General features: G+C 45.3%; 5 protein-coding genes across 5 annotated transcripts; 3 read left to right on the top strand and 2 right to left on the bottom strand.

Moving 5' to 3' along the window:
• Positions 1-667: 667 nt before the first annotated feature.
• PADG_04041 (uncharacterized protein) lies at positions 668-1,956 on the bottom strand (the record flags this gene model as incomplete). The annotated part of the gene is made up of 2 exons (XM_010761394.1): positions 668-1,744; positions 1,837-1,956. The coding sequence occupies 2 exons, from the start codon at positions 1,954-1,956 to the stop codon at positions 668-670; spliced, it is 1,197 nt and encodes a 398-aa protein (XP_010759696.1).
• Positions 1,957-4,098: 2,142 nt separating this feature from the next.
• PADG_04042 (uncharacterized protein) lies at positions 4,099-7,612 on the top strand (the record flags this gene model as incomplete). Its single annotated transcript, XM_010760991.1, has 5 exons — positions 4,099-4,394; positions 4,456-5,500; positions 5,555-6,422; positions 6,478-6,687; positions 6,747-7,612. 5 exons carry the CDS (start codon positions 4,099-4,101, stop codon positions 7,610-7,612), a joined length of 3,285 nt encoding a protein of 1,094 aa, XP_010759293.1.
• Positions 7,613-8,035: 423 nt separating this feature from the next.
• On the bottom strand, positions 8,036-10,246 carry PADG_04043 (uncharacterized protein; the record flags this gene model as incomplete). The annotated part of the gene is made up of 2 exons (XM_010760992.1): positions 8,036-8,764; positions 8,822-10,246. 2 exons carry the CDS (start codon positions 10,244-10,246, stop codon positions 8,036-8,038), a joined length of 2,154 nt encoding a protein of 717 aa, XP_010759294.1.
• Positions 10,247-13,011: 2,765 nt separating this feature from the next.
• On the top strand, positions 13,012-13,306 carry PADG_11695 (uncharacterized protein; the record flags this gene model as incomplete). Its single annotated transcript, XM_010761622.1, has 2 exons — positions 13,012-13,109; positions 13,165-13,306. The coding sequence occupies 2 exons, from the start codon at positions 13,012-13,014 to the stop codon at positions 13,304-13,306; spliced, it is 240 nt and encodes a 79-aa protein (XP_010759924.1).
• Positions 13,307-17,899: 4,593 nt separating this feature from the next.
• On the top strand, positions 17,900-18,131 carry PADG_04045 (uncharacterized protein; the record flags this gene model as incomplete). The annotated part of the gene is made up of 2 exons (XM_010760993.1): positions 17,900-17,978; positions 18,040-18,131. The coding sequence occupies 2 exons, from the start codon at positions 17,900-17,902 to the stop codon at positions 18,129-18,131; spliced, it is 171 nt and encodes a 56-aa protein (XP_010759295.1).
• Positions 18,132-18,938: the final 807 nt, after the last annotated feature.

Here is an 18,938-nt window from a genome sequence, read left to right on the forward strand (position 1 = left end):
AAAGAATTTCGAGAAATTTTCTGGAACTTGCTCAGATCTAACCATGAGAGTTGTCAAAATTCAACCGAAGGCTCTACAATGTAGTGAACTATGCCAACCTTAACTAAAATTCAAATATGAGTTCAATTGAGCTTTTTAATCTAGAAGGGGGTGATCATGGAAACAAGCAGTCAGGGTAGATGTTGATGACTTTCATAACCTTTGTGATATCATATGTGGCAGTGGCCTGAAACTTCCCAAGGGCAGAATAGGTTACACATCTCGAGGTCGGCAGGGCAACTTCCATTTGCATTGACATGTCCTGTACTACGGAGTTTCGTATAAAGGAGAGCTCGGAGGTTGGGTACGGTACGCTGGGTTTATCTAACAACTTCTTCGTCCAAACCGGCCCCACCCAAGTAAAAATAGACTTTTAACAGAAACAAAATAAATATATGTCATTCGATACAAAATTTATGTATGCATAGAGTCAACGATGCCAACACCGTAAACACCAGATGAGATGGAGAATATAGAGATATCGGGTTTATAAGGAAGGAAAGAAATCCAAAAATCCAAAAGGGCACTGTCGACAATATACCAATATATCTAAAGGTAGGTACAACCAACTCCCGGTGAGAATCCCAAATCCAATACATATTTATGAAATATACTTAATGATGGTAGATTATGGTGAAACCATGACTTCAGACTTCACCGTTGCTGCCAAACGCTTCCGCCGGTTTACCAAAATGTGACGGCAATAAGAGTACCCCACATATATCATCCCAACAAGGAGGAGCATCCCACCCGGGACTCTCAAATCCCATATCAACGCCTGCGAGCGCGTTTGGAAAAAGAACGTGCGTTTCTCACTCCGCCGAATAGCGACGAGCTGCGAGAGAGTGGACCAAAAGGATCCAACAAACGATTCAGCTCGTGTGAGTGCTGTTGCTTCGATAATCGGCCAGTATGTGGCCAAACGCCACTCAAACTCCGCCTCCGGATGAGCCTGCTTAACAATCTCCTTGCACTTGTCTGTCATCTCCATGAAGCGCGCTCGCCCATCCAGTCGTTTAACAAGGTCGCGGACAATCTCGCCTTCGCGATCATCTGTTGCAATAACCACGGGCTGCTCCGAATTTAGCTGGGCGCGCTTCACGTTGTCATAGAGATACGAGCCTGTCCATTCACATTTTCCGAATACGTTGCGGAGGACTGGTACTTCGTTCTGATGACATGGGTCCTTTTGGCCGAAGGAAAGGTCTGATGGCCAAGTGCGAATGTGCAATGCAAGCGCTTTGGGAAGGATGTCGGGTAGCATGTCGTTTACACAAGCATCGAGAGGTGTTGACAGGGTGAATAGTTGCGCGGCTTTTCTCCATGGCGCGGCTCGAAATGGAAGAATGAATGCATCCCGTACAAACCCAAAGGCAGACCGCTGCCAGTATGATTCAGTTGGGGCAGTAATTCGGACAACCTGCTCCTGCGCTTCTGCGATTTGCCTCGTGTAATTCACGACTAGAGTGGGGGCATCATGTAAGTTGGTAGCGACTTGCGGCCTTGTGTCATACCCCAGTTGTTCAAGTCCCGATGCATCAAAAACATCGGTGACCGGTATCAGATGCGATTTATCAACTCCGCGGACGGCAGGACAGGTGATCCCAGGCGATAACAGTCTTCGGGCAGGAAGAGGGTTTTTAACGGCCGACGAAAGGTGAAGAAGGAACTGATTATTGAAGTATGCGAAGTCTGGATTATCCCACTGTAGTTACACGAGAAGTTCATCAGTAAAATGATATAGAATCCCACATGATAGGTCCTCGCGGTGAAAACAAACGGACGGAATCGCCATACTGTGAAATATTTCTGACTGCCCTGGTAAACCACAGGTGCTCTCCATTGAGGCAAATAGAGAAACGAGACCGTAACCAACAAAATTGCTACGAGCAATAGTCCGCGGAGAGACCATTTCATGATTTCGATACTGATTAAATAAGATCAAGTACCAAACGTCGACTTTTGCCAGAAATGCAAGTATTCCCCTCGCAAAACTCTCAGCCCTCATTCTCGAAACGGATCAGAGGTTTGGCAAAACCTCCCATGCCATGTTAGCGGTTAAATCGCTCGCATGCTGCCTGCTCGAAGGGACCAATAACAGAATTTCCCCCTCCACCTGAAAGCAATAGGGGCTGTCGCAAAAATAGCCGCATGATAGCGCCACATATGCACTTAACGCCGTAGTTTGAACAACGACGTCCGTTTCCATTGGACTGAGAATGACCGTCTCAGGGATACCCATGCTGGCTCCTGTGAAACTCTGAATGAGAAATCCCCATCTCCGCCATCGCTTGGCACTAACAAGCGTTGCGGGAAGCTTTTAGCCGAAACTGGCATCGCGGGGATAAATGAGAGCCACTTGGGGTCAACTAGAACAGCCATATTTCTCAAATCGGCCCTAGCGTGTTTAGGTGGGAGCTGTCGATCTAACATTGGAGTATATTAGTTATGTACAACCATCAAATCAGCGAGAGGCGCACACCCGATCCCTCATTCCTCAAGGGATTTATATTTTTTTTTGGTGATGTTCCCCAAAACATAGATGGTAGGCTGTTCCAGCGAATAATTAGCAGCGGTTGGATAGATCACAAATTCAAACTGGAATAAGCTCAGTTTAGGTTTTCCGTTACAGATGACAAAGGGGAGAGTTGTGAATGCCCTGGCGCTAGACCCGTTGAAGGATAGCGCCTTTAAAGGAATTCAAATTGTCCGCAGAGAATGGACGAACATATGCCATTGGTCTACAAATTCTCCGCTATTTGATAACTATGAACTATCTCTCTTAGAAACTTTTGGAAGTTCCTCGCGGGTGTTGAGCAAGGATTCTCGATTGCTGATGAAATTTAGGAGCACAGACAGCTGCAGTAGGACAAATTCAGCAGCTTTCAGCCCTACACTTTTCAACAGCAGCCAATGGAGATTCCTTCTCAACCTCTCATTCCCCACATCAGAGATCACAGGGGTTATAAGAAGAAAATGTGAAGACAGATATGAAAGCCTGCGTTGAAGGTCGAATCATTATGAACGAATTAAGGAGAGAACTCCACTGTCTGCCTCTTCCATCATTGCTATATCTGGAGATCCTAAACCAGTGGAGGATTTTTATAAGGATGACAATAATTATGCTAATGCAGCCATGTTGTCATAATCATAAAGATGGGTAATGTTTCAGTGATTATATCCTCAAAAGCCTTTCTCAGCAAGAGGAATATTCGACCGAATTTTATGAGTCTCTGATGGGATGATGGCGCATTTCTTCCTGTCATTTGATCACTTCATCTCGTTTATCCCTAGGTTTAAACCCTTTCACTCTTCACTTTTCAACATCCGTAATACGTAATCATTTTGCCTAAAGTTATCAGAAGCGAAAGCACTCCAACAGATTGAAATCCCATACAACTAAAATTCAAGTTTCCCTTCAAGAGTTGCTTGAAACTTACCTCCGACTCGAAGACACCCACCCTGAGCAATTATTTGTACATACAAATATCAGTCAAAAATATCGCAGATAGACCCTCCGTGTGTATCTGTGGATTTAAAGGCGGTCTACAGCTCCTTGAAGCCCTCCTCATCTTGGATCAGAACTGCGTAGAGATGATAGTAAAGTGGGAGAAAAAGCCAATCCATAGATTCTACTGGGGATTGAAACAAGCATACATACCTATCGAAATCCACGCTGCGCCGATGCGTTGGCGGGATGACCAATCAAGCGTTGCTGTCCCTCCGACCAATCACGCGCCACAAAATTAGACGGGCGGAACCTTAAAACTGATAGGACAGGTAACGTGACCGGCGTCTTTCAATATGATTCCGCGGGCGACACACGACTCGAGCTCCGCGCGCCACTTTACACCCAAAAGCTGTCTAGATACTTTAGCCATGTTTCCATGAGATTACTTAAACTCAGAACACTAATGTTACGGTATTAAACCTCTAAACCATTCTAACTTGTTCTCAGCTCCTCTCCAAGAACCTCTTCTCTTAGGAGTAGTATGGCGACCCACATCACCGGGTAAAAAGCAGGTTACCGAATCTCCGGAAATAACTCCAAAGCCTGCCATGGAGGGAACTGAGGGTGGTGCAACTGGCCAGCCTTCTTATGAAAGCTCTTATCCTGATATCCCCTCCAGCATTTACCTAGCCAGGGGAGATGGTACACGGCCTGCCATCTCGGGAGCTGAGCAGGTTCAAGATATTTCCATGGTTTCCGGGAGTGAATCGGGTTTTTCCGGTAGTGACGTGCCTGATGCTAATGAAGAGCATGAAGGCTCTCACAGGAGCAACCAAAAGTGGTTTCTCGAAGGAATAGAGGCTTACGCAGATATCCCAGACATTCAAACTTCTGAAGAAAGCTCGTAAGGAAATATACCCCCATAACCCCTCCTAGGTTAGATTTTGAACTAATTTGTCTTAAAGGAGTGAACCCGAAACTCAAGAGGAAAATCAGGAATCAGGAGAGGAAATCGATCCCGATCTAGGATTGTATGGCCGTAGGAGAAGAAAGGGCCGTTACGCAAAGGATGGGCCATCTAATTTCGGTGCGCGAGGCGGGAAAGGCATCAAAAGGGGTCCCAGAAAGCCAATCGAACCAAGTTTGGAATTCAAAAATCTACATTCCGAAGCGACCTCTGCTTTCATTGATACCGACTATGAGAGAGCCACTGTCCTGGTTAAACAGGCCATCCAGATAAACCCTGAAATGTTTGCTGCGCATTCTCTATTATCGGAGATTTTTCTTGCACAAGGTCAGAAGGACAAGGCGCTGGCCGCACTATTCAGTGGTGCCCACACTCGCCCAAAGGACCCTGCCGTTTGGATGAAAGTGGCGAAATTGATCCTGGAAAGGGCTGGAGAGGATCGCTCTTCAGCACTGCAAGATGTGGTATATTGTTATAGCCGCATTGTTGAGATTGATCAAAAGAATTACGACATACGATTTAAAAGAGCGGCAGTGTACCGCGAACTGGGTCATAATGGGAAAGCCGCACAAGAGTATGAAAGGTTACTGAAAGATCTGCCACACAATACAACAGCTCTTCGGCACCTTGCAGAAACTTATATTGATCTAAACGAGGTTCATAAGGCAAAAAGCCGATACGACGAAAGCATCTCGTATTATACTTCGCTGAATTTGGAGGAAGCCACTGACTTTACCTGGTCTGATGTGAACATTTATGCTGAATTTTTCAGCTACTTGAATGATTATGAACAGGGGATATTTCAGTTAAGATCCCTTTCTCGGTGGCTACTCGGAAGGAAGGACGATACAGAATGGGACGACATCATTGAAGACGACCGGGAGTGGGATGCTGAAGACTTTCCTCGTCGAGCAGATGTGCCATTTTTTGATCCCAATAAATATCCGACCGAGTCTTACGGGATTGGCCTTCCCTTGGAACTTCGCGTGAGATTAGGAATATATCGACTGAAATTGGGTCTTCAGTACAGGGAAGAAGCCTTGGTATGCAATTGCAAGATTTGATTATTAATCGAGTAGAGTGCTGATATCGAATAGTCTCATTTCTCCTGGCTCAACCCGGATGACGCCTCAGAAGGCGCACTACTCTATGACTTCGGAGATCTCTTTAGGGAAGCAGGAGATGCTCTCAAAGATGCAAAATTATATCAAGATGCTCTTACTTATTACCAACCACTTCAAAGGAGTCGTGAATATGCTGATACCGGCCTGTTCATGGCGATAGCAGAATGTAATACGGCTTGTGAAAATGATGAAGCAGCTGAAAATTGTTATTTAACGGTTGTTGAATACGATGAGAACAACATCGAAGCGAGAGCCAAGTTGGCAAAGTTCTACGAAAAGTTAGGATTGATTGAGCAAGCCTTGAAATATGTTAACGAAGCGATTGAACTGGGACGACGGGAGTCAATGCCAAGGCGAAGACGAAGATTTGGCTCTAGGGCCTTGCAACTTGCAAAAGAATTCCGCTCGACGGAACCCAGAGAGTTTGCGATGGCAACGTACGAGGGTCCTCTTGGGTCAGAAAATGATGATTGGGCAACTTCATCTTCGCCAGCGGGTGTGTCCGGCGGACTCGTGACGTCTGCAACACCAGTTTCAAAAAAGCGGAAGCAAGGGAAGGAGGAGGACGTTGGTACCGACCATATTAGCTATCTTTACTCTAAGTTATTAGAGCTTGGACCTGAGATGAGGGAGGGCCAAGAAGACGCAACAGAAGATTGGCTGGATATCGCAGATGCTCTATTGAGAGATTTTCGATCAAATCGGATCTTTTTCCCAATGCAACGGCATATGATGTTCCTGGGATACTCCAGAGAAGCGCAACGAAAAGCTGGACGACTGAAATCGACTACAATAATGGACGAAGTGGAAGAAATGGCAGGACGACTTCAGGCATCGCTAGGTAGGTACAGAATTTGATAATTAAAATTTTGAGAAATGGCTAATAAAATATGCAGGTACTCCAGAGATTGACCCTGCCACGATACCAAATGACTACCACTCGATATCATTCAAACAGTGGTTAGACATATTTCTGGAATATGCTCTCGTCCTGGCAGGGCAGGGCCAATCGGAAGAAGCCTACGATACCCTCTCTGCGGCTGGTGATGCTAGCGTCTGGTATCATTCCAAACCAAGCAAATTTCAGATTTATACCTGCTGGTTCAGTAAGTTGGTTACTTCCAGCCCCGAGCCTGCTGCTACTTACCCTAACAACTTATAACAGCCTGCGCTCTCCGACTCAAGGATGAAGAGACGCTCTCCAACATTTCCCGCTGGTTCATGAAAGAGTACCAATTTGTGACCGACACATACCGTCTCTTCGCAGCTCTAAGTCGACTTTGTGGTGATCCACGTAAGTCCCTGTTCCACTCGTCTCCTAGCATGAAATTCATGCTACGCCAAATAAAAGCAATCGACTACACCCTTCCAGATGATCCGCTGCGGCCCACTGCGGCCCGCCGTACTCGAGCTTCCGTCTTCCAAGAACGTGCAACCCTGACGACCAAGGATGCATCTGGACAACCCATTCCTGCAGAGGACATGGATGTTTCACTCCTAGTCCTTTATGGCCATATTCTTTACGCCGGGGCAAGTTTCACAAATGCCCTCAACTACTTTTTCCGCGCCTACGCCCTCGCCCCAGAGAATCCAATGGTTCTCCTATCTATCGGCCTCAGTTACATCCATCATTCCTTAAAACGACAGTCTGATAATCGACACTATCTTATCATGCAGGGACTGTCGTTTATGCAAGAATATCGACGTGTGCGAGAAAAGAGTCCGATTCCTCAAGAACGCCAGGAGGTGGAATTCAACTTTGCGCGTGTCTGGCAGATGCTGGGATTGATGCATTTAGCTGTACGGGGATATCAGCGATGTCTTGCGTTCAGTGGAGAGATTGGAGCTGAGCGAGAGAGGTTTAAGAAGCAGAAAGAAATGGCTACGGCTGTTGGTGATGGAACATCAGATAAAAGGGTTTGGGTGGAGGATTTCTCTCGCGAAGCTGCATTTGCTTTACAATGTCTTTATTCTTTCTCCGGGGAGACTAAGTTGGCAAAGGAGATCACTGATAGGTGGCTTATCATCTAGTAAACAGGTTCACTATCTGTACATTTTTCTTTACCTCAGGGGTTTTTTTTTTTGCATAGCGATGTGACGAACCTCAGCAGAGGTGCTTCATTAAAAATCACCCGCTAAATATCCACAAAGGTCATATGCCCCAGCGAATAGAACTACTATTCTATATGGGCATCTATGCATACACATAACAAAAGGAATATATAACATGTCAAATATCTGTGTCCAATGCCCGCCAAAGTCGATCTGTCGTCTTCCCAATAACCATATTGATCTATATAAGTACCTCGCTGAGTCGCCTATCAACAGAACAAAAGCATTAATATATATATATATATATATATATAATAAAATATAATAAAAAAAACCCACACGAAACCAACAAGCGCATGGTGATAAACACATTTGAATTAACCACCAAAGATTTATATCAGATCAATTTTCCAACTCCGTTCCTTTATTTCGCTCATACGCTGGTTTATCATCCTCGCTTGGGCAAGTATCATCGAAATCGTCGAAGAACACAGCCGACTGCCTTCTAATCTCCTCCATAACGCTGTTGCTACGATTAAAGGGAATCCGCCCATATGTCCCGGAAGGTCCTGTATCATTTTTATCCGCAGAGTGGTCTGGATTTTCCTCCGCAGAGGCATCTGGCACATAGTCGACAGCGTGTTCATCCAGATGGCCATCATAGGCTGATGGATCAATTTCTGGCGGGAAAGGCGTGTTAATTTGACGAGCTGTAACGTGTGAACCCCGTTCCAGAGCCCCGGAGATGACCTCCTCCAATTTCATCCTGTTCTTAATAAACAAAATCTTTGGGAAAGTGCTGTGTTGACCCTCTTGTATCATGCGGTCTAATCGTTCAGGGGTGGGATCAGTGAGGATGTTGAATAAATCGGAGAGGGTAGATTTTGGCCAGATGGTAACAATGCCGCTAAACCGTTGTAGCCATATTTCACTCCAGTCCTGACCCAGAGGACGGGGAAGAAGTTCGAGATGCCTGAGGACCTTGAGCCATTTGTTCAGGTCTAATTTGATATATTGTTCTGTAGCCGATCCGAGAAATCCTCCACGCCATCCACGGCCTTTGCGATGAGTGACAGGACGGCCAACACTACCTCGGGAACTGAAGAAAAATAAACTTATGTGTGGATTGACCTTGAAGAATACCGTTAGTATTTTTCAAAGTGAGGTGGACTAGTAGGCAATACTCACTTGAGATACGATCGGGAAGGTGGCGTTGAAGTGAATATCCAATGACTTGAGTGGTATATCAGTCCGCAGACTGCCATCTTTCCACTTATGCCCAAACGAATATGGGGCAAGGGTTCCATCTGGTTTCTTCATCATCAACACAACAGGGTTTAAAATACCAGGGACGGCTGCAGAAGCGATGACTGCACTCCAAATGACACAGTGGGGAGAGGTGAGATAGTTTGCAAGAATCGTAGGAGAATGAGGATCAGATGGAACGCAAGAAACATTTAGAATCCGGCCAGTTCGCTGATATGCCTCCAAGAACGTAGTAGAGCCCCTGCAGAACCAGCTGCATTTTTCTGCCCAGTCGAGTGTGTCAAATCGAGCTCCCGTTCGCCACCATCGTACTATCCAAGTTTGAAACGAGTCCTCGCAAGCATTGATTTTGTGTGCTAGAGATGGTACAAGGAGCTTCTTAAGCTCGTCATTCGTTCTGGTAGCTACCAACGCAGCTATCAGAGCACCCCCTGAAGTCCCCGAAATGATATTTGGGAGCACGCCATTATCAAGGAGAGCCTTGACGACACCGAAATGGTAGTACGAGAATGTAGCTCCCCCGGAAAGACATAACGCTGTGCGGCCAAAGTTTGTTTCCAGGTGTTTGAAAAACACTTGTTTAACATCCTTGGGAATTTGCTTGCTCTCAACGACGAGTTGAAGAGAGGTGTGTACTTCGTCGATGAATTCCTGAACTAGGTTTTTGGTCCCAAAGTACGTCTCGCTGTATAGTCGTGGGTTCTCAACACCCCCAAAGTTGTTCTTGACGCACCCTTCCAGGAGAACCCGGAGGTCTTCGAGTGTGTCACTGATATCTACACCATTAGCACGGCTGGCTGCCACTTTTTCCACCTTAGTTCTCAGGGACTTCAGCTGTTTGGTGATCCTATTAATAATTGCATGGTCGTAGTATGCATATTCATTCACCACCTTCCATCGGTCATTGCCCAAGTAAGCATCAAGCTTCTTTGCTGCCTGTTTCCATTCCTCATAGTTATTTGTCGCCCTCATTTCCCTTCTCAAGATTTGTCTCCTCCCTCTCCAAGTGACAAAGTGTTCGTAAAGGTAGATGTAGAGTCGAGTCAGAAGGTATAGGATACCTAGAATCAAAATCCAAGCCATGACCATTAAGAGCAACGGCCACTTGAGGAGTGTGTATACATATCCCTCCCTCGTTTCGTCAACTGTTCTGTTGGGTGCCTTGCGACGAGACCCGGGTTTCCGCACTTTTCGACGTATGGGGCGCCAATCATTAATCGCAAAAATAGGTAAAGCTTCCGGGGCACTGAGAGCGTGCTCGAACTGTTCTAGCTCTTTGTCCTGTATAAATCTCGTGTGGAAATCGGGAAGCCCATAATCTCCACCATCGTCTTTGGATGGAGCCATGTCTTTCCATACACTTAAACTGAAAGTTGAGAATTGTATCTCTCCAAACAAGAATTAATCCATTACAACGAATAACATAATTCCACAGACCGTCGTTGTCCACCTGTACTCCAGCAGTTAGACAATCTAGGGCATGGTTGGGGCACGGTTGGGGAGTCAACTGAAGTGAGTTACGTCATAATTAATGGACCAGCCCTAGCGTAGCGCACGTGATATAATGTCACGGGATATACCTTCGAGAGCTTCCAAGTGACACTCTTCCTTCCATTCAGTTGGGATTGCAACAGCCATTAGCTGTGTTCCATTCCATTTCTGCAGAAATAAAAAATTAAAAAAAAAATTAAAAAAAAAAAAAACTAAATGGCCGTATAACTTATCCGTGGGATCATATCTAAGTAGGGGTATGTGAGGTTACATTGCAAAGCCACAGGCAAAACGGATATCTTGGGGCGTCAACCAATTCCGGCGGGCATAACGGTTGCACATTAAACTCACATCGGAGAGGGGGAGGGTGAAACGACAGGCAAAGATGCATTAAAACAAAAGATGAGTGTTGTCCGGCTTCCCAAAAGTTCTACCTTTCTGTGGCGGACTTTTGTGGACAAAACCTAGAAAAAGACGGCGAGATACGTGGGTACTCTTCCTCCAGACGCTGGTAAGGACATCATTGGAGAGGAATGCATAATTTTGCATAATTCAGGAAAGTGTTTTGGAAGACGAGGGCAAAAAAAGAAAAGAAAAAAGAAAAAAAGAAAAAAAAAAAAAGGCAAATTGGGACAGATGCAAAACCTAGAAAGAAGATAAAACGAGCAGTTATTCTTCTTCATAATTAGAATTGACAGATGAAATTTCTCCAATTGCAAGATTCTCGAGGCGCAGCCAGCCGCCATTTCTATCTACCTTTTTGGGGAACCCTTTCATGAGAGCTGAGTGATTGGAGCTTCAGCCCGCTGTAAGAATATCTTTTAAAAGACGAGAGAGACAGAGCTCGCATAGTTGTGTCTGCTGAGCAACGCTTTCTGGGAGAAAGGAGGCAAGCAAATCGTGCAGGAAGCGACACAGAAAAGAGCTAACAAGTGAGGAACAATTTTCAGGACCCCTTAGCATCCTGCAGTGAATGTCAAAGTGGTAGCTTGAGGAACTGAGTGGTGCTTAGGCTCGCTGTAGCCTCTCAGCGACGCCCCAACCCAGCGGTTCCGTCGACATATCACCTGAGCTAAAATTCAAAGCATGTTGCTCCAACTTTTCCATCAATGCGAATCTACTCGATGGTACACGGCACAGCGAACGCCTAAGTACACATGGAGTCCCGCCAAACACTCACTAGCTTTCCCTTGGGAACAACCATAGGATGCCAATACCTTGACGTCAAATCCCCTCCCAAGCATAGATTCAGGATTGGTCGGGATTATGTTGCCTACCCAGAAATATGTTTATTAACTCTTTCAACCATGTGTCCACATTGTACCCCTGGCGTGCTACTGCCCACGAAACTTCAAATATGTCGAACCATTCATGGACTCCTGACATCCGTGCCTGCAATACCTGCAATGCCTGCGACATCACTTTACAGTTGGCAGTGATTCGCTTGACATTTGCCGTGAAATTTGGGCCTTAACTACTACACGGCGCAACATGTAAGGCTATAAAAGTGTTTCCGCTCCCGGCACCCGCTCCGTCAGATTTTGCCACACTATGAAAGATAGATCTCCAGATGATGGCATCCTGCAATACTTAATTGAAAGATGGCCCTGACGCTTGATATCCACTCAACCACGTTAACGAGTCGATCGCACGATGATCATTGAGTTAAACCAACGAGAGTGCTGCTCTGTGCTGAGACTTTCCCCTCTACGGCTGCCACGCAGAAAATCATTCATCCCGATTTTATCCGGCCAATGAGCACACTCTCTCGCGATGTTGGTGACACGATTAACATTCCCCGTATTTTTAACACAAATCCCCGCCAAAATCAAGTTTTGTAGCTATGTGATGCGTGCTTCTTTCACACGTGTGTTCTTAAGAGGTTTTGACATTATGCCCATATTCTTGCAGCGGGGAGCGCTTGACCTTGGTAAGAGGTAAATGTTAAAGGAATCCAGGGTTAAGGCGGTTCCACCTGTCGACCAGCAACTGGGAATTGACGACAACCCCAATCCAGATGCCTCTGATGTGGAACATATATTGAGAACAAATTGCTAGCTAAAGGTAGTGAGTCATGGATAAAATATACACTATAAAACAACCATGCAGCCAAAACCCAGCACGCTCTCTTATACCTCAGACAATCCCGAATGTAAAAAATGCACCTTTAGTTAGGTTAACGGATAACTAATCGTCCAGCCGATAATGGACAGCGTATCCAAATTTCAAGGTGCAAGCGGCTGCTGGTTAACTACAGACAAATTTTGAAACTCACTCAAAGCACACCGAGCTTCTGTTCTCCTCTCGGTGCCGAAAATGAAAAATAAAAATAAAAATAAAAAAGAAAAAGAAAAAGAAGAAAAAAGCAATAATGCTGGTCGCATTAGTACGACCACACTCTACTCTGTGATTTCCAAGAGATGAAACAACAACCAACCAATCAACAACAAGAGTGGTGGTGGGGGGGTGGTGGGGCAGGATACCCCGCGCTAGAAGAAGGAGCCTGGGTTGAGACGGGCGAGTGGGCTATGTTGTCTGAACTTTCAACGTTAGCGGGGGGGTAGCCAAGAGGAGGCCAGAGAAAAACCTTGGAAGTCAGGCCATGCCCGAAAGTCATCGACATGACATGGTTCTACGGGACGACCGTCAACCAGGGAAAGGGAGACGAAGACCGGAGCTGGGCAAAAGTAGATCGACTTTTCAACGGTTCAGGTTTTAGGTAGATGTAAAAGGTACCCCCAAATACGTCTAATCTTCCTCCCCCCCTCCCTCAGGTTCCTCATCCGTTGCCATTGTTATTCCGCTCAAAACTGCCAGGCCAATCCGCCCGGAGGACCATCTCAGATGATCGGTGGCGGGGAGGAGGTGGCTGTTGTTGTTGTTGTTGTTGTTGTTGTTGAAGATCATGATCATTGAATTTGAATATCAACTAACTAGCTCTCAGATGGCATGCTTCCTTCTACAGCTTTGCACCTATTTTCATACGAATCCTTTTTTTTTCTTTCTGTGGGGTGGGGCAAGAAGTTTGTGGATGTTTCGTCTCGACATTATTACTCTGGGAAACTATCAACTATGCGGCCAAGCAGCGTATACAAATCTAAACGTAGCAATCCTTGCCTATTGCGATTGTACGCCGGAGAAATAGCAAATAAAGTTAGTGGAGTGTGAGAAACTAGTTGCTGAGCTGTTGGGTAGGTTCTTATGCGTTATGCATGTGCATATGTAGTTATGTCAAGATAAAGTGTTACCTCTCCATGTAGAGAGAAGTCCAGTCTTGGATATGGAACTATCAGAACCATGTTCGAATGGATGTTAATATAATTCCTGTGAGGGCAACCGTGGATAGCGGTGGGCGGGAGGGAAGATTCTGAGAACTATGTTTCAATGGGGTTGAAAGTACGTAACATCTTTCTTCAAAAAAAAAAAAAAAAAAAAAGGGAGTACGAGAAGCAGCAAGATAGGAATGAGTATATCAAAATTACGTCTGCTGGAACACTATCCCCCAGTTCGGGTAACGGTGGTTCTTGAGGATGGAGAGAGGGTTGAAACTGAGATGCTCGGGGTAGTTAGTTATATACGGTATATTATAAAGTTATCTCTCGTATGGAGTAGGTGCACTTTCAACCTTTGGGGGTAAGAGCTTTTTGAAAGATAAAAAATACGAGATCTCGAGATAAGATAAGATAATAACCATAGTAAGCGGGCACTCCGATAACTAGTTAACTAGTTAGTTATTTGTGCAATTCTTTACTAACAGGGATGGATGGTCTAGTTTCCAAGATCTTGAACAATTCTGGTAAATCGCTCCAACGAGTTAAGAAATTTGATTATTTTAACTAGATGAAACTAAAACGACTTGGCTTCGTCCATGTGATGATGGACAGGGCGGAGGAAAAGCAACATCGTGATCCTTTCCATTTGTGTTGGTTAGCGCGCCGTGATAACCGCAAACACGGTCAGTTTCGTCGGATGATTATCCTCTGCTTGTATATTATGTATGTACAGTAACTCTCTTTCCTGTTCATCATTAATAATCCCGGCCATTTCAACCATAACTACTCACCAAGAGAAGGTTTTAGCGCAAATGCGTGAACATCTTTTGACCATGCAGCTAGCTAACTTAAGTGGTCTTAACTCATATCTAGATGAGCCACTAGGTTGGTCAATTTGGGTCAGCCGCTACGTGCCGTGCGGGACGAACGTGCCCAAATGACTTCTGCGCCTGTGTGGTATCAGCGAAGTTTTCTAATGAGTAGTTATCGCACGGTTGTTGATGACCTCATTTTCTTGGGTTATGTGGCTGAGAAGTCATGCCGGTAGGATGGAAGAAGGAGAAAAACACAGTGAGTACGGAGTATTGATAGAATTATTTGCAGGACAAATAATCTGAAGAGAAGCCCAGCTCTTTTCTTCGGCTTTGGTGCAGGTTTGTTGTGTATGAGATAATGCGTGAGACCTGGCTACAGGTTGGAAAATTGCGTCATGGTCACTACCAGAGCGAGTAAAATATAATAAGCGTGGTGTGGGTGGAGCATGGGAGAGAAGACCGTAGTTTACAAGCGAGGAAAGAGTCTCGGGATGATTTCTGTGTGGCCCCTGCGATGGAGTCCTAGTTCCTGTAAGGATTGTCACCAAAGTAAGACAACATCATGTCCAGTGACTCGCAGACCAGAGACAGTCAGAATATTGGACTTCCGTAGGTTTGTGGAACGAGGAACTTGATATCCGGCCCAGTCGCGGGTACCACGATGTATTATATTATTGTCTGTGGCATTGTCGGCCTGAGAAGAAGTCAAGTGTCCCAATCATTTATACTTTTATAGACAGATCTCAAGCTGATTGAGCCACACCCTATTATCCGAACCAGTTGGTTAGTTGACAAAAATATCTGCAAGTAATATTACAAGGCAGGCTGGCGATCAAGTAACTAGCCACTCCGTAACTAACACGAAAAATCCTTTGTACCACTGGAAGGATGATGGCTTTAATTGCCCATAAAATCCAGCTCTAAACTCAAGACTCACATATCATGGAAGCGATGTCGATACACCTCATATTTTAGTGTATAAGTGCATACATATAGTTATGCACAATCAGTAGCTTAAAAATATATCAAAGAAGAACCCATGTCCTCGGTCAAGGATTCGAGGTTTGGAGAATGGATTCTGCATTCGTGCAGCGGACATGAGGGGTTTCATCTGACAGCAAATGGGAAATGCGGCACAACCTCAGCTCCAAACACTAGCGGTGAGGAAACGAACAAAGGAAGGTTTCGATGAAAAATCCTTCTATCAGCGTTTAGAGTATATTGATGATTTGGCTTGTCGGGATACGGGTCAAAGGGCAATGGGTGCATCCGTGGATCCGAACTGCCATTAACAGTTGCATCGTATATATTATTCGGTCTGCATTTTTGCATTCAACAAATATATGGTGCAACTATGGTTGAGCTGCACCGGGGAACGGGAACATTGCGATAAGTTGCTAAAGATGCCACTCCTCATCCTGGACCTTTTTTTTCATTTTTCCTCTTTTACTTTCTTTTTTTTCCCCCGCAAAATCATGACGATACTGTGCTGATTCGCAGGGGAAAATTTCAACAAGATCGACCGACCAGTCGCGTGGATGGGTGGAGCGGACTAATCACGCCTGGGGATCATATTTTAATTCAGCGGAGCGCCTTTGCCTGCAGGCTGTCTGACACCGTGCCAAGTTAGTTTAACGAAGCATGCAAAAATAGTAATGCATGATGTTCAATTGAGGTTGTGATAAACGTTTTAGGCTTGCTGAGCGATAAGCGTAAGTAACTAGTGGAAGTCTTCCCTGCCACCATTGCGATAGAATCTCCCCACGTTGTACTCGTACTGGACAAAGAGTGAGATGGCGACTCGATTCCCCTCGTCAAATTTCAAACCGTAGTTCATATCGAAACGATAAGAACAGCAATACTGCATATATTCTTGATCATCCAAAGGAACCTATGATGTTGTATCTCTCCCCCCGCAGTCACCCTGCCCCACTGATATATCTTGATCTGACCTTAGCGAACGAAATGTCATTGTCGAACGGCGAATAATATGCGAGGAGAGGAAAATTCGCCACTATTTCTAACCCTTGTGACACAGGAAAAGAGATTGGTGAAGGTATTCAGTATCCAGAATCGTGTCAGATGAATCGTTTCATTCGCAAGTATCCAAACCCTCCGAATGGATTTAAAAGACAGGGGCAAAATTGTATGTTACTCTGCAGTTATAGTCTTTATGAAGGGCGGTGAAAGTGGTGACTGGTACAGATGTATCCTTTTGTAGCACCAGATTAACTTCTGGTTCTGAAATGGTAGGGGGATGTAGCTGATTGATCGTGTTCTGTTTCAGTTACTGATTGGAACTTCTCCCTTGAAGACTTGCGAATCTAGTGACTTAAAGATTGTTAGCTAGTTAAAACTTCCCACCAACATTACTTAGCAATCGGTCCAGCAATGGAGAGGAAGTCCGCAAACCAACCCAAAATCGAACTAGCCGATATCCCAACCGGCTGTTCAAATGGTAAACTTACCAGATGTTGCATGAACCTGATGAATCGAAACATCAAGTGAACTGATATGTTGAGATCCCGAGTCCGCGGATCGGTCTCGAAGAAGATTCAAACAGAAAGAATTGATCCCAACCCCTCAATATTTGGACAGGAAAATATAATTTAAAAATATGTGGATATCTCCACTCTGTAGCAAATTATCATTTCAAAATCAAGGATCCATTCCATTTATCCATGTCCGGCTGTAACTCTCGTCAGTCCGGGTTGACTCGAGAAAAAATCGTTCGACCCTGAGATCCGAGCGGCGATGCACGGAGCAGCCAGTGCATAGTGATGATCAAAAATCCATGGAAGATCTGTCTCAATTACGTCACGGTACACAATATCAATAACGGACATTCGTGACATTGTGGATTGAAGAGTAATCAAAAGGAAACATTTATTTTTACGTTTTTAACGGCAAATGATCTATTTGCACTGCTAAGCGATTGCAATCTTAAACAGCGCTTTTGCGCCTATCATTATTTTTTGACTGGAATGATAGCAGTCTGACTGGTTGGTCATTATGACAAATCTGGCGAGACGAAGACTCTTTTTTAAAGTTGGCCCAAATGAGGGGAACATCCGGAGTATTAGACAACCCCGCCAGAACAGATAGGACAGACGGAAGTGTGGCTTTTAATTTAATTTGTCTTCTTTTCTAACGCAACGACGAACACGTAGTTTAAATATAATCATGATGCGAGAGATTGAAGCAGAAAACTGTCAGGGATCAACAGAACGGACTGCCCTGCTGATTCCAGGGACTTCCCATACGGCAGCTGATTGATCTGCTTTACTTGTATGGTCATGGCAGCTGAGAACTGAGGCGTTGAGTTGCATCCGATGTTCGTCTGCATAGTTTAGTTTTATCTTCCATATCTCCATCTCAATATCCTTTGATGATCGTAGTTCTACTGGTTGGTTGTATAAATAATGGATACCTGGGAGTACATTAGGGATGTTCGGCAGAAAGTAACTCTCAGTTCTCGAGGACGGACGGAACTGCGCAAGGGTGAGAGCGCTGAGCTACCATTTGGAGGCCCTACCTCAAAACCCGCCAACCACATGTGCAGGTCCCGAGGGTTCAAACCAGGCCACCCGCCCCACCGGCTCGTTATTTCCAGGCCAGGTTATGCTAGGACTGCGTGCGCATGGGAGGGACTAAGAGACGCTCTGCCTGGCCGAGCTAACAAAAGAAAGAGATAACCAGCAAACTAGAGAGGCCCCAACCAGCCACACTAAGCTGGGGAGCCGTGTAGCAGCTAGCGCAAAAAGGGCGTCGTCCTAATGGTGATATATATCATTTCCGTTATGCTGTACCCCTAAGGGATGCACCACAAATCCCTCGCCAGTCACAGTTTGGTCCCATGCACGGTGCTGGCTTCCCTTTGGCTGGCTTGTCCCTTCCAATCAAACGCTGCAGCGAGGTTCAATTATGGAGTCATTATCAGCTCCTTAGCTAGTCAACAGCCCACTATTATTGAGACCTTCGCCAGCGTTTCTCCCGCCCGCTCTTCTCCAATCTCTCAACTTTCTTTTATCCTACCCCATTTCCTCCTTTCCTCACTTTTCCTTTTTCTTTTCTTTTCCTTTCTTTCTTCTCTTCCTTTCTGTAGCGGACAAGCCGGTTGGAGGAAATCATCATCCCCTGGGACCAACCACACCCCTTTATTTCACATCCCCCCTCCCCCTCTCTTCTGTTGGCTTCCTGATCAAGCCAACCTCAATCCCTTTTTTCCATTCTCTATCCGTGGCTCTAATTGTTTGCCCATTTCATCGCCCCATGGCCCAGCGTCGTTTTGTTGGACAATTGTATTGTATGATTGAATTCCCTAACTTTTTTTCCTCTTGGACGGCCATTTGTTCCCCACAATTCGTCTCAAATAATCTGACTTTGCGTTTTCCCCTTGGGACTGTCCCGGTGACCAACCCCAAAATCACAACCCCACACCACACTCATCCCCAGTGCTTC

The sequence above is a fragment of the Paracoccidioides brasiliensis genome (genome assembly GCF_000150735.1).
Source record: "Paracoccidioides brasiliensis Pb18 unplaced genomic scaffold supercont2.4, whole genome shotgun sequence".
Classification (NCBI taxonomy): domain Eukaryota; kingdom Fungi; phylum Ascomycota; class Eurotiomycetes; order Onygenales; family Ajellomycetaceae; genus Paracoccidioides; species Paracoccidioides brasiliensis.